The sequence below is a fragment of the Coenobita brevimanus genome, chromosome 50, assembly GCF_032717465.1.
Source record: "Coenobita brevimanus isolate Jiangsu-jjx chromosome 50, ASM3271746v2, whole genome shotgun sequence".
NCBI lineage: Eukaryota > Metazoa > Arthropoda > Malacostraca > Decapoda > Coenobitidae > Coenobita > Coenobita brevimanus.
In genome coordinates, this window is record NC_137003.1 from 56,017,992 (window position 1) to 56,032,988 (window position 14,997).

The 14,997-nt window shown below is 48.0% G+C and overlaps 1 protein-coding gene across 1 annotated transcript in view; it reads left to right on the forward strand.

Annotated features, from left to right (window-relative positions):
• LOC145399848 (uncharacterized) overlaps positions 1–11,995 on the forward strand; it is a 200,058-nt gene extending 188,063 nt beyond the window's left edge. Inside the window, exons 8-13 of the mRNA XM_080272426.1 lie at positions 980–1,230; positions 1,595–1,804; positions 2,873–3,095; positions 3,456–4,802; positions 6,004–6,268; positions 8,737–11,995. Coding sequence (XP_080128552.1) covers positions 980–1,230; positions 1,595–1,804; positions 2,873–3,095; positions 3,456–4,802; positions 6,004–6,268; positions 8,737–11,299 — 4,859 coding nt within the window. The 3' untranslated portion in view covers positions 11,300–11,995. The remainder of the gene's footprint in view (positions 1–979; positions 1,231–1,594; positions 1,805–2,872; positions 3,096–3,455; positions 4,803–6,003; positions 6,269–8,736) is intronic.
• The last annotated feature ends 3,002 nt before the right edge of the window (positions 11,996–14,997 follow it).

Here is a 14,997-nt window from a genome sequence, read left to right on the forward strand (position 1 = left end):
TGCTACCTTAGTGCATGTCAGTTTTTCCTGTTTGAAAAAATTTCCCTGTAGCTTCCCCATTCTCTCTTGGGAAATGCATTTTTCCCTCATGCTTTTTTGCTTGGTGATTTGTCAACATGTTGTCTTTGATATAATCTAACTGAAATAGTTTTTTTTTTTTTGCTAGCACTGACATATTAAGGCTTCTTGCTTGAATACAGTACAGACTTTTTTCTTGTTTGTGTATTTTTATCATGACCCAGTCAGTTGGATAATGTGTTTTCATGTCATCTTGCTGCTACCAGATGATTTTATTCATCTTAGGACAGACCTCTGATGGTGACAGGGTTCATGAAGGCTTATCACAAACCCCACCAGTTCTAAGTCTCTGCAGAATTTAATAAGATCAGATGTTGGTAGCGGATGAAAATGAAAAAAATTATGTCATGTAGGTGAAGTGGTTTGTGCTTGCAGTTATTCTGTATGCTGAAAGAAAGATAAAAAAAGAAAGAAAACACTTTGTTAAGGGTATGTATGCATGTATTAATTTTAGTTTGTCATGCCTTCCTGGGTGATTGTGGCCACTTCTTTCTTCAGTTCCCCCAGGCTAACTTCACTGTTATACTTGTAGGTTTATTTATTTAATTTTTTTTAACATGAGGAAGAAGAACCCAAAGGCCAAGCCCACAAAACAGTTCCTTCCAAGAAAAAAAATACAGGTGATTTGTACAGGGCTCCTACGCTCCTCATGGGGTAATGTAGGATTGGATGATGGATGGATGGATTTATTAAGGAATTAAAAGTGCAATTATAGGTTAATTCCGTCTTTGAGTGTGGTGTAAGGTGTGTTAGCTGCTTTATTCATCATCATCATGATTTTTATGAAAGTGGTGAGATGATGATGATGATGACAGTGCTGATGGTGTTTATGACAGTGACAATAATAGAAAATAATAACAATTAGCGTATTTTACTAAATCCCACTATTTCTCCCCTTTAGATGGTGACGGCAGCGGGGCAGGACCGGGTGGGATTCCAGGGGGTCTAGGCGGGCCGGGGCTGGGCGGGGCAAAGGGTGGGGCCGGGGCGGGGGTGTCGACAAGTGAGGCACAGTACATGCAGCAGCAGAGCCAGATATTTGTCTTTACTACACTATTGGCCAACAAGGCGGCGGAGGCTGTCATACAAGGCTCCTTCAACACCATCATAGCCTTTCACTGTGCTCAGCCCGGCACCAAAAAGCTGCTCGAGGTATTATTGTTGTTGTCTGTTTCTCGGTTGTCAGTGGTTGTCTTAAAACTACTGTAAGCAAGTACAACTTCTTTATATTTTGCATATATATCAATAAAAGCTTGATATAAACTGAGTGGCCATTGATTGTTAATACTGTATTTGTGAAGTTTATAATGTGTTTCCAGTGTTCAGTCTCAGTATGCCATACATTAATGATATATTTGTATGATTTTTTGTTTCTTGCATAGTTTTAAAAACAGTTTCTCCATGAATCACAGTTCTGCGGTTGCTACAGTATACACAGTTAAATCAGATACTGTGGCAGTTGCAGAAGATTGTAACAATAAGAAGTTGAAGTACCACTTTTTGTTTGTGCTGACAGAAACACCCTCTGAAGACAACACAGTTTGTGCGGCACAACCCAGCCCACTGGCTCAACACATTTGCCATGAAGGGCAACAAGGGCCACATGAAGGGCCCTATGGCTCCCAATGGACCTATGATGACCAATGGACCAATGGGGCCTGGTGGTCCTATGGGGCCCTGTGGTCATATGGGTCCAGGTGGTCCTGGGGGAGAGATGGGACCCATGGTAAGTTATCCTGATCTGTTTTGTTAACATTTAGCCCTGTATACTCATCAGCTTATGAGATTTCCTAGAGTCAGTTTATTTTCATCTGATGGAACTCAACCACTCCCATACCTTGAATATGAAATTATGGTTGTATGAAATTAGACGAGCCATAGTTATTAGGCAGGGATGAGTTTCTTTGGCCCAACCCACCAATCTGACTGCATATTAACATACCAAAGAGAGAAATAAGCTTGTAAGAAATTATGTACTTTTTTTTTTTCTAACAACCTAAAATTACCATCTCTCTATCTTGAACACTGAGTTGTAACAGTAATGCAAGTCACAAGGAAGTGCTATGAAGAGGATGTAGGCCATATCGTTGTCTAATTCTGCCAGTGAGCCACATGGAACAAGTTACAAAAAAATAAAATCTGGGGCAAGTTAAAGGAAAAGAACTGTAGTCAGCTATCTAAGCAGACAAGAAAGTGATCCTTGATACTGTTTTTATTGAAGATGAGAAGAGGTTGAACATGATCTTCTATAGAAGTGTAAAATTATTTACTAGCACAGTAACAGGCAAGTAGTACTGCAATCCCTTGTATGATTACATGTTGGATGAGGCTGTACTCTTTCATTATGTAATTTTGTTTTATGCTCCATTAATACTGAATTACATGTAATTTTCTAGTATATGAGAATACTTTGCTTAGTTGTGTATCAATTTCCCCTAAATAATACTTAGCTCTTCAATAGCCATTGTAAGCACAGTACAGATACAGTACATAAAGTTCAGTATAGTACTCTAATATGGGAGTATTGATAGAAAAGGGAAATCCAGTCAGGTGTTTTTCTGATAGGAATATGCTGTAAAGTATCTTAGTTTAATTTATTTTCACTTTTGTACTTGAATATGAAATAATTGATTATATCATGCACATCTTGCCATACAGTGATGTGCATTGTGTTGTGTAATGCAGAGATGTATGTATTTACTGTACCATGCAATGATATATATTGTATTGTGGAATGATTTAAGTGTTGTATTATGTGGTGCAGTGGTGTATTTATTCTTGTGTTGCCTTGCAGGGTGAGGGTCCTGGCATGATGGTTCATGGTGACATGGGCAGTCCGGGCATGATGGGTCCTGCAGGCATGATGGGCCCAGGGCACAGTGGAGGCCCTGGCATGATGGGGCCCCGGGGACCCGGCATGATGGGGCCGGGACCGGGGCCAGTGCCGGGACCGGGGCCGGGGGCGGGGCAACAGATGATGATGGGTATGGTTGGACCTAATGGTCAGAGACTACCAGGTGGGTGACACTCATGGAAGCTTGTTATGTTTTACTGTATAGTAATTGCACAGACATTTTCCTTTGCTCATACAGCTGTCATGCTTTTCACAGCCAGACCAAAATTAATATAATGAAAAAATATTTTGAAATAAAATAGCTAATGATAAAGTTGGCTGCTGCTTAAATGTGATTTATCATCAGAATTGGTTACAGTCCTTTATAAATATGAACCTGGGAATTATATATTTATTGATGAATGATTACTTGTATTGTGAAATAAGAAATAATTATATTGTGTGTGTGTGTGTGTGTGTGTGTGTGTGTGTGTGTGTGTGTGTGTGTGTGCTCCTGTATAGTGAAGTAACACATTGCCTGCAGGTGCTGGTGGTGGAGTGAAGGTGCCAGATGACCACCTGACGCCTGAGCAGCGCCAACACCGAGAGGAGTCAATGGCCAGATTGCGTCACATCCAGGGGCTGCTGCTGCCAGAGCTGCACTCCCCCGGCCAACCCGACACGTCCTCAGCCGGTCCCCCGCCCTGCTCGGCCCCAGCAACTCCAACCTCCATGATGTCATGCTCCCAGAGTCAGGCACCAGCCCCCTCCACCCCACAGAGCTCCCAGAGTACATCAGCACCCACCTGCTCACAACCCACCCCAGTTACCTGTATGGGACCCTCACCAGGCTCTGCCATGGGACCCTCCCCGGGTATGGGACCCAGTCCGGGTATGGGACCATCACCCGGCATGGGACCCAGTCCTGGCATGGGACCCAGCCCTGGCATGCCCACCACCAGCATGGGCCCCGGGCCAGGCATGGGGCCGGGGTCGGGCATGGGCATGTCCCCCAACATGATGGGCCCCGGCGGCCCCAACACGATGGTGTCTCAGAGTGGCGTGATGATGGGCCAGGGCCACATGGCCAACAATATGATGATGACCTCACAAGCCAACATGATGGCTGGACCAATGGGTCCAGGTGTACCTGGTATAAGGATGGGTCCCGGTGGCCCGCAGTCCATGATGATGCCGGGACCCACTGGTGCCCCGTCCATGGTGGCACAGGTGGAGTGGCAGAGACTGCAGGCAGAGTTCTTTGAGAGTAAAAGGAAAAAAGGTGGACCAGCGTGTCCTGAGGGCATGGGTCCCATGGGTCCTATGGGACCAATGGGTCCCGGTGGCCCAATGGGCCCTGGTGGTCCCATGGGTCCAGGGCCAATGGGACCTGGTGGTCCCATGGGTCCTGGTGGCCCAATGGGTCCGGGTGGTCCCATGGGTCCTGGTGGTCCCATGGGTCCGGGAGGTCCCATGGGCCCAGGACCAATGGGTCTTGGAGGTCCAATGGGTCCTGGTGGTCCCATGGGAATGGGTAGTCATATGGTTGGGGGCCCAATGATGCCTGGGACCATGGGAGGTAATATGGGTCCCGCTGGCATGCGGTCCATTGGTCCCGGGGCCCGCATGCAGGGTCCACCACCTCCTTACCATGGCCCCCGTCCTGCCGGCAATGGTCCACTGCCCTCCCCCGGGTCTCCCTCCATGTGTGCCATGACCTCACCTCGCATGCCTGGTGGGGGGCCGGGCGGGGGGCCAGGCATGAGGCTGGTGGGCCCCAGTGACTCCCCCAGACCCCTCAATCCCAGCAATCCCACCACACCCAGTGGACCACCTATCACCAGCCCCTCACTACCACACAAAGACCACCAGCCACTCACACCACAGCCAGGTATGTACACACATCCTGCCTCCCACTCCTGCCCTCACCTCACCTCACCTCACCTTACCTTACCTTACCTTACCTTACCCCATCTTACTGCACCACTCCTCTCATCTCCTCACCTCCCTCAACTCTCACCCCCTATCCTCTCACCCTCACTTGTGTCATATTCCTAAGTCTGGCGAATGTAACTGCATAACTCTGTGACACTCTTAGTTGAACTGTTACCATTTTAATCAGGCTTAAGCCAGGCAATTATATTCAGCTCTTTTTTTTTTTTTTTTTTTTTTTTTTGCTGCCATAGACTCATTGAATATTTCATTTGGGCTAAACCAGGTGATTTTATATAGCTGAAGAGGAATATCACAGGTTACCTACCTGTCTATCTGTCCGTATATCTGTCTACTGCATTCATTTATTTATCTATCTGTGTATCACTAAATGCCATAATCCCATAAGGGGTGGCCACAAACAAATCACCTCCATATCACTTTGTCCTCTGCAGTCAGATTGCCCCCTCACCAACTCAAGTCTCTCGTGTACTCTCTGTCTGATCCCTCCACCACATCCTCGGCCTCCCCCTCATCCTTCCCTTTTCTACCTCACTCACATACACTTTCTTAGTCAGTCTCTCATTCTTCGTCATTCTCCATCCTCTCCTCATGGCTTTAAAACTTTATTCATTTAAATTATGCTGATGTGCGGTGTAATGATGCCTGTGAATTCCAAGACTTTTGTACAGCATTAGATTTTGAAAAGGTTTCACACGTAGATGTGACTCAATAACCTTTACCAGTGGCTCATTAATTTTTCTTCTGGTATTTACCATAAGGTCATAGAGTGACCTTTAGCCAGCACAGAAGGAGAAATGTCCTCATGCATAAGACTGTGTACCTTGGCTTGACATTGATTTAATCAAGTTGATTTTGTCACCTAATTGCATCATTTGTGAACTAATTTGTTATTATTTATTTATTTGCTTTTTATTAGTTAATAAAGCATGAATGAAATAAAGATACAGATGCAGGTAAAGCCTATTAAGTTTAAATTGCCATTACTTTGGTTGAATTGTTAAATTGCCTAATATCATTACAAATATCATTTGATTTCCTATCTTCTCATCATTTGATTTTATTTCACTTGATTTGCCATGTTCTCATCATTTTATTTTATTTTATTTATCATCTTATAACCTGGCACTCCTTCACAGGTGACACATCATTTGGCCGGCAGCTACAGACCCTGGCACAGCAGAAGCACCAGCAGGCCACTCAGCAGCCTGGAGGGCCACAACAACAACAGCAACAACAGCAGCAGCAGCAACAGCAACAGCAGCAAGGTGGGGCCAAGGAGCCGAACCTGATGCCGGTGCCGTCGCCTCAGCAGATCCAGTACCTGAGCACCTTCGAGGGCCAGGAGCTGACCATACAAAAACAGCCAAACACATCCCTCCGCGACAACGATATTATGTCACCGTTAGTGTATTGTTACTTTCTGTGTGTGTGTGTGTGTGTGTGTGTGTGTGTGTGTGTGTGTGCATGCAAACTAGGTATGGAGAGTCGAGAGGCAGGGGAACTGACAGTGGATTGAGCTGGTTGTAAGAATTTTGTATGGCAATGTGTATGACAGGTTTGATACTCATTTTTTCCAGTGAGTGGCAGTTGTCGTATTGGCTCTAGCTGATAGGTAGTGTGATGTGCATAAGTGTAGATGTTTGTGCCATTGAGGTGGAGCCAGAATTCCCAAGGCGTTAATACAGAGTGAGTGGGAGTGTGGCTCAGCTTTTTGGGCAGACTTTTTTTAGTTTCTCCTTCTATCAGGGTTTTTCTTGCTCTCTGGACCCTGTCTCACCCCATCCAGGAAACGAGGTCTGGATGATGATGATGATGATAACCACCGTAAAACCAAATCCAACCTAACCAGCTCTAGTCTTTCCCTTTTGTACTTTGTGCTGATGTAGTATGTTAGCTCTGTGGCACCCCCCCCCTTTTTTTTTTTTTTAAGGTACCTGGTGGTCTAGAAAATATAAGTACAGGTATGTGAATGATTTTGCTTGTGAGGTGAGAGTGAGAAATTTAGAAGCTTGGGTGTTGAGTGAAAGGATGTGCTGCTCATTTCACCGGATACTCAGTTGATAGTTAAACATTTATGCTTTTGTTTTGTGCTTCTTGATCCTGCTTCATTACTAAGTGGGGAAAGAAGGTTAGGATAATGATATATCCTTTTCAGCAAGTTTTATAAGTGGGGCGATGTAGTGCTGCTGTCGGGTGTCTGCCCTTTCCTCTCCATCCTTCTTTCCTTCCATCCTCTTGTTTCTTTCCTCGTCCTTCTGCCTACGGGTGACTTTACACTCCCCCTTCTGTCTTTCTTTCCTTTATTCATTCCTCTTCTGCCTGTGGGTGACTCTACACTGAGTGACAAGCCAATTGGTTTCCTGTACACCAGGAAACCATTTATTACGCTGGGTGGTAGCCATATAACCAAATTTTGGCGCCTGGTGGTTTAGTGGGTAATTATTGCGCTCCAGTTGGATTGAGCTGGTGAAGGTTTATATCCAAGGGATGGTTGGGGTTGATTGCTCATGTTATGCCACTCAGGGATGAGTGAGGCTGGTCACTTTCATCTTAAATGTCGGGACCAACTGCCTAACCCTGGGCTCCTACGCTCCTTATGGGGCAGTGTAGGATTGGATGATGGATGGATGATATATACCTGTTTATATTTTTTAACATAATTATGGTTTTAGTTTGCTGTACCTTTTTACTATGTTACCATAGATTGTTCATGTTAACATGGCCAAGAGTTTTATCGATTTGCAGCTTATTCTCTTTAGCCTAGAGGTAGAATAAGACAGTGCTGTGGTTCTACATCCTTCCGTTAACACTTTTTCATAACTTGCATAATATTCTGTGTTAATCTCATCCTAGTGTTAAACATTCAAGTTGGAGGGATTGCAATTTTTGGTCAAGTAAAGTGGACAAAGTTCTTTATAAATGTAACATACAATACATCAGTGTCATTTAAACAACACAAAAGATAAACTAACACCAAGACTCAATTCCTTGAGGTCACTTGCCCATACAACATTTGGACACAATAAAGAAACCATCACCGCAGTATAGAAACAATTTTTATGCTCAGTGATGAATTATGCAAGCCCTGCTTCGGCTTCTAACCTCACTAAAGCACACTACACCACTCTACAGAACATTCAGAATAAGGCTCTAAAAATTATCACAGGCTGCACAGCTACTACACCCACAGACCACCTACACCAAGAAACCAAAGTCCTCAATGTCAAGGATCATCTAGACATGAGAGGCACCCAAATTCTAATTCTCGCCGTAGCCTCCACAAACCTACGCCATCCACAACACAACATGGCAGCACATCCACACACACCAAAGAACATCAAAACAACACCCAGCACACGATATCATATGTAAATACTGTCATCTCTCCCCCCCTTGCCTGCCTCAGACCAGCTTCCAGAAGCATATCCATTCTCAAGTCACTCGCTGCTTCATTTAGGCACTCAAGACAACTGACAGCTGCATGCACGGTCTCCTGATATCCACCCTTCTGTATCCTATCTCCCTCGTTAGGACAGGATCCACTTGGCCAGGCTGAGATGTGGGCATCATCCAAGCCTCTTGAGTTATCAGAAGAGGCTGGATGACTCCGTTGCTGATGCCTGTCCAGGATGCAACACAGCACCCCATACTATTAACCACATAATGGAAGACTGCATTGCACACAATCACCTGCACCAAGAACACAACATACACTCCTTGAGAGCTCTGTGGGAGAGCCCGCTCTTGGCTGTGGCCTTCCTTAGGGTTTCAGGGCTGTTCGGCCAGACTCCCTAGGGAACAACTACTACTACTACTACTACTGTATAGATGTTGTGATCAGAAGTGTAACCGGTGTTTTTTGTTGGCAGAATGGGTGAAACTAATGTGGCTGACACAAGCCGAATGTCAGGGCCAACCACACCTCTTGGGGGTCCTACCACACCACTGACCCCGTCCTCGGAACCCCAGCCACGCTTCACGGGCCCAAACACCCCCGACCGCTTTCCTGTTCCCTCCCCTGGGATGATTCCCTCTGCACCCCACACTCCGCAGGCCACCCCAGAGAGCAAGGGGCCCCAGCAACAGAGGTATCCTGGGCCATCACCCCAGGCGCCGACCCAAACCAGTAACACGCCCACCACCACCCCCACCAACACCAGCAGCAGCCCTGCCACCACCACCACCACAACCACTACTACCACCACTACCACCACCAGTTCCACTCCAACTCCTACCACTACTGGGGCCAGCCAGGGGGGCCCTAAGACACCCTCCATGGATAATCGCTTCCCTGTGCCGTCCCCGAAGACCCCTGGTATGTGCAGTGGGCCTACCACTCCCAGTGGCCCCGACGTGCCCCGCTTCCCCGGTGCGTCACCTCTCCAGGGCGGGACTCCGACTGCGACAGGACCAGGAGGGGACATGAACCCCATTGGGGCACGGTTCCCTGGGCCTGCCGGTGGTCCGTCTCCAGCAGGCAGTGGTAGTGGCGGTGGCGGACCAATGATGGGCAAGATGGGTACGGGATTCTCCATGTCGCCAGGTAAGCTGGGCAGCATGGAGCTGGGTGGGGACTACCATGGCCCCACAGCAGCCAACATGCCCCTCAACCCCAACTGCAGCACACCCGGTGCCCACTCTGCTGCTGGCCCAGGCAAGGTGTTTGATCCCATCTCCTCCATGGCCCAGATGAGCCAACAACTGACCTCTGGGGCGTCTGGAGCATCCCCGCCAGTCTCTTCTGCTCCGACTCCGACCATGCCCACTCCTGCTGGACCTGCCATGGGTGCTGGGGGCCCCACCGGTGCCAACATGCCCCCAGGCCCTGGCATGCCAGGAGGGCCAGGGATGCCAGTGGGGCCAGGAATGCCAGGTGGCCCCAGCATGGCCTGTGGTCCTGGAATGCCTGGAGGACCCAACATGGCTGGGGGTCCTGGGATGCCTGGAGGGCCAGGAATGCCAGGGGGCCCGAACATGGCTGGTCCCAACATGGCTGGGGGGCCTTCAGGGGCCATGATGGATGGTGCTGCTGCAAGTATGATGGGAATGCCACCTGTGTCCTCCAGTCCAGGTCTGATGCAGCCCCACGGGGCCATGTCCTCCCCTGTGTGTAGTGGTGGGGGCCCCCGGGGCACCTCCCCCAGCAGCATGACTATGATGTCTGGCCCTAATTCCCGCATGACTGGCCCCAACAATATGGTGCGACCGCCAGCCCCCAACTGCTCTGGCGCAGCGCCGTACCCCGGTGCCAACGTGCAAGTGAAGGCCAGCGCTCCCAACACCATACAGTACCTGCCGGCACGACCCCAGAACCCCGGCACCGGCCCTCGTGGCCCACCCAGTCTAGACTTCCTGCCTCGCTTCAACAGCCCGGGGGTGGAGGGCAAAGTGGGGAACGCCACCATGTTCCCCAACAGCAGTACTCCGTCGTCCATGTGTGGCACGGCTGTCCCCATGTCCACTATGGCTATGACTGGACCATGTGGTCCCATGGCACCTCATATGTCTGGGCCTATGAATGGCCCTGGTGGACCTATGGGAGGGCCGGGTGGACCCATGGGTGGCCCAGGGGGACCGATGTGTACTATGGCAGGGCCTAATGGACCAATGGTGAACATGAGCAATAATATGAGTAACATGAGTGGACCCAATGGACCCTTCCCCATGACTGGGCCTGGTGGTCCCATGCCAGGCCCTAATGGTCCTATGGGTATGGGTCCAAATGGCCCCATGGGTGGCCACATGGGAGGGCCAGGTGGTTTGAGTGCCCACAGTGGGCCTTGTATGGGTCCTAATGGTCCAATGGGAGGCCCCAGTGGACCTATGATGGGGCCAAATGGACCAATGGGCTTAACTCCTGCCATGATGAGTGGGGCGGCCATGGGTCCCGGGGGCCAGATGATGGGGCCCAGAGGTGGGGCCCCCATGATGCGTGGACCCAGCCCGGGCACCATGATGGGGGGCATGCCTGGGGACATGTATCCCATGGGTGGCCCCGGACCCAACATGGCCGGGGGTCCCATGGCCACGGGTCCTGGTCCAAACCCTGGAGGTCCTAACCAGATGATGAGTGGGTCAGGGCCCATGTACGGCCCTAAAGGCTCCCCAGTTAACATGAACATGAGTGGCCCCATGGGCGGCGCCCCCGATGCAGCGCAGCCGCTCCCTCCATCAATGGGTCAGTCGGGCAGCTTCAAGAATGCCGCATTCATGGGTCCCACCACCGCCGACCCCACCTATGCTGCTCAGTTCCACAGCTTCCAGCAGCAGCTGTATGCCACCAACACCCGCAGTGGCCCCAGCATGAGCATGCCTGGCTCCATGCCTGGCCCCGGAGGCCCTGGTGGCCCTGTGGTGACGGGTCCCGGAGGGCCGGGCATGCCGGGCCCGGGACCAATGCCGGGCCAGAGCTTCCCGTTCACCCCCAAGTGAGGCGCGGGGAAACTACCTCACAGGTGATGGTGCTAGCAGCTGCCGCCCACCACCCCACTATGCAACTCCTCCCCCGCGGTGGTGGTGGTGCCCTGCTCAAGTGTGGTGGTGGTGGAGGTGGTGGTGTGCCCCTTGGGTGCGAGGACCTCCCCCCCCTCCCGTCACCCACCCGTGTGCCCGTCCAGTGGTGGGGTCGCCCCGCCCCCCGCACAGTCCACTCAGTTCTCACTCTTCAGGGCAACTCGTCAGTTTGTAGTTTGGATACTGTTACCGGGGTGCTTCAGTAGTGTAAGTTACTTCCCTGTGCTGCTGCTGTCTCTCCTCCTGTGGTTGTTGACTGCTTCTCAGTACCCCAGTGCAGTGTGGGTACCCGCACTCTCCCTGAAAGACTCACACTGGCGGTTGCAGTGCCCCGCCAAGACCCGCCGTGCCCCGGCAGTGACCCATGAGCCGGGCCTGCCAAAATACTCTGTTAAGAAGGAAGGAGGGAAAAAAAATAACTTGTCTACGCTTGTTATAATGATAAGAATTAAGACTTCCTATAAGTGACAATCAAGTCATGTTAAATAATAAATGTATAGACAATGAGTGGTGGGGGAGAAAAGATAACAAACTTGTGACGTTGAGGCTTTGTGGTGTCAAGTGAGGGTGGGACTGAATAAGTCAATGAGCTGTGGTGGCATTGTGGTGGTGTAGTGGTTTAGTGATGCCAATCGGACGGTGCTCCTGACCCCCCCCCCCACCACCACCCTCCCTCTCTCCCCCTCCCCTCACTGCACTGGATACTGCAAGATTTATGTGTCTACTACGACATCAAGCATTGTACAAATTGTTAAGCCCTCACTCAGTCTCTCACCTCTTTTTACTCTGATATCTCTCACTTTCCCTGCAGTATCTGAACTTTCCTGTTTCATCAGCTTATCCGGTATCTCTCATTCCCTCCACAGTATCTTAACCTCTCTTTCATTTTCACTAATCATATTCTTATACCTTTCTTGCTCAGTTCCACAGTTTTTCTTCTCTGTTTTCATTCTTCTCCCTTTTGAGTATTCCACCTACCTTTCTATAGTTCCTCTTTTCTTTCTCTATTTTTTCCCCTCTTTTAAGTATTTCCACCTTTTTCCTGTAATCGTACTGTGTACTTTTTATTGTGTGTGTGTGTTCCTCTTTTAACTGTCTTTTCTCCTTTCACTTCTTATTCTGTAATGTCACTTGTTTCCCTTTATTGTTATTATTCCTTTGTTTAATGATTCATCTCTCTTCATTTTTTTTTCCTCAGCTAACAGTCTTTTCTATTTTCCCTTTTTAGTACATTACCCTTCTCCCTACAATATCAATACTTTTTTGTTAATTCTTTCACTGTTATTGTAGTGCTGTACCCCCTTTTTCTACAGTGTTTACATCCTATCTTTTTTTTTTCTTTTTACAGTGCTTCACCCTCCTTCTACAGTGTCTCTCGACCTTTAACTCTTTTCTCCACTTGTCTGTCCCTCTGTCTCATGCCACCATCACATCCACTGCAAATGCAATATACCTGGATGCAGCCACATGAATGATGACATAAGAGTGATTGTTTTTTTCGTTCATTATCGATCCCCCCCCCACATGGTTACGTTTTATCTTCCTGCCATTTTTTTTTGTGTCCCATCCTCTCCCTCCCATTTTTTTTTTTCCATTTCTGTATCATTGTAAAGTTTGTATTATATGTAAGTTTTGTGTTTTTCCTTTATTTTTCTTTTTTTTTGTGTTTTTGTAAGGTCACACTCAAGAAGCAGAGCCGACCGACCGTGTCATTCTGGCAGTATTTTAGGATGTAACATGAAGGATGTGAACATTTTTATTATTGACAAATTTTACATAAAATAATTTTACAAGGGTGTTAGTTTCAGTCTTTCTCCATAATTGGTAAGTTTGAGATGATGAATTATTATAATGGATTCTGGTTTTTAACTGCTTGCCTGTTTAACCACTCCTTGCATAGGCTTGATCCACGAGAGGTGGCGGGAAACTTGTCATTCATGTAATGCCATCAGAGAAAGCAGTCTGGTTGTCTGTTGCTAATACTATATACTCTGTGATAGGTGGGGCTGCCCACCATCCACTCACTCAATGTAGTGCTTCCTCTAGGTGACTCTACAGTACATCAAGTGACAAGCCAAATGGTTTCCTGTAAACCAAGAAACCATGTACTATGGTGAGTGATAACCATATAACCAAATGACACCCGTGACACCTATTGGTTTTGTAGGTTAAGACACTCTAACTGGTTTGAGTCTGTAAGAGTATATTTCTGAGGGGTCATTGGAGTATATTGCTTACATAATGCCACCAACTCACTACCCAGGGCTCAGTGAGTGAGACTGATCACTCTCACCCTAAGTACTGTGCTGGGACTGAGTAGCATAGCCCTGGGCTCTGATGGAAGGGGGGGGGAGATTGGATGATGAATGGTTGGACTAGAATTTGGTACTGTTGCTTTAGGTCCCCACATGTGGTAGGTGGGGGCGCTCACCATCCACTCACTCAATGTAGTGCTGCTTTGGGTGTCTACCCTTTCCTCTCTTCCATCCTTCCTCTTTTGTCTTTCTTTACTTCATTCTTTTCTCTTTCTTCTACCTACAGGTGACTTTATATTCACTCTTCTTCTTTCTTTCCTTCATTCTTTCCTCTTCCTTATGCCTGTGGGTGGATCTACACTGAGTGATAAGCCAAATGGTTTCCTGTCCACCAGGAAACCACTTAATACGCTGAGTAGTAGCCATATAACCAAATTATGGCGCATAGTGGGTAATTAAGGCGCTCCAGTCGGATTGAGCCTGTTTAGGTTTATATCCATGGGTGGTTGGGGTGTATTGCTCATGTAATGCTACTCAGGGATGAGTGAGGCTGGTCACCCTCATCTTAAATGTCAGGACCAACTTGCCATACCCGGGTTCCTATGCCCTTTATGGGGTGGCAACATAGGATTCGATGATAGATGGATGGAGGTCCCCACACCTCGGTGGAGGTAATGTGTGTTGGCTGCTGCCATTACTGTGATGGAGACTGTTTTGCACAGTCTGGAAACTGTTAAAGGAACTAGAATGCATATTATATCACAAACGCAGCATATAAATAGAAAATGAGGGAAATTGTTTATGGAAACGGTAAAAACAGGGAGTTGATTACGTAACAAAAACAGGCTGTTATGCAGTACACCGCTCTTGCTGTTAATTTTAGCATCTCGTTCAGCCTGGTGTATGTTACACAAACTAAGTCCAGCAAGACCTAATTATGGAGAGCCACAGTCTGCATTTTTTTGTTTTCTACTTTGCCCAGGTTAAGATGAAATTATGTACTTTTCATGGTTAGGTTAAGTATCTTTTGTGCTGTTGTTGTGTGTACAGGCTCATCTGGATGTGAACTTGGTGGATCGCAGGCTGATGTTGCCCTTGTGCAGCCCACCATCCACTTTTCAGAGGATAGGAAAGCAGTTGCAGGATATTTGTGTAACTGGGCATTGGAGCCACCTGTTTATATCAGTGCCACCACATGAAGGCATTCCTCTTCAGCACCTCTTTATGGGTAAAAAGATGAATTAGTCCACCATCCACTCACTGGATATATTGCTGCCTTCAGGTGGCTATGCATCCAGTGACAAGCCAGATGGTTTCCTAGAATCCTACAGTGCAATGCAGGATGATAACCATATAACCAAA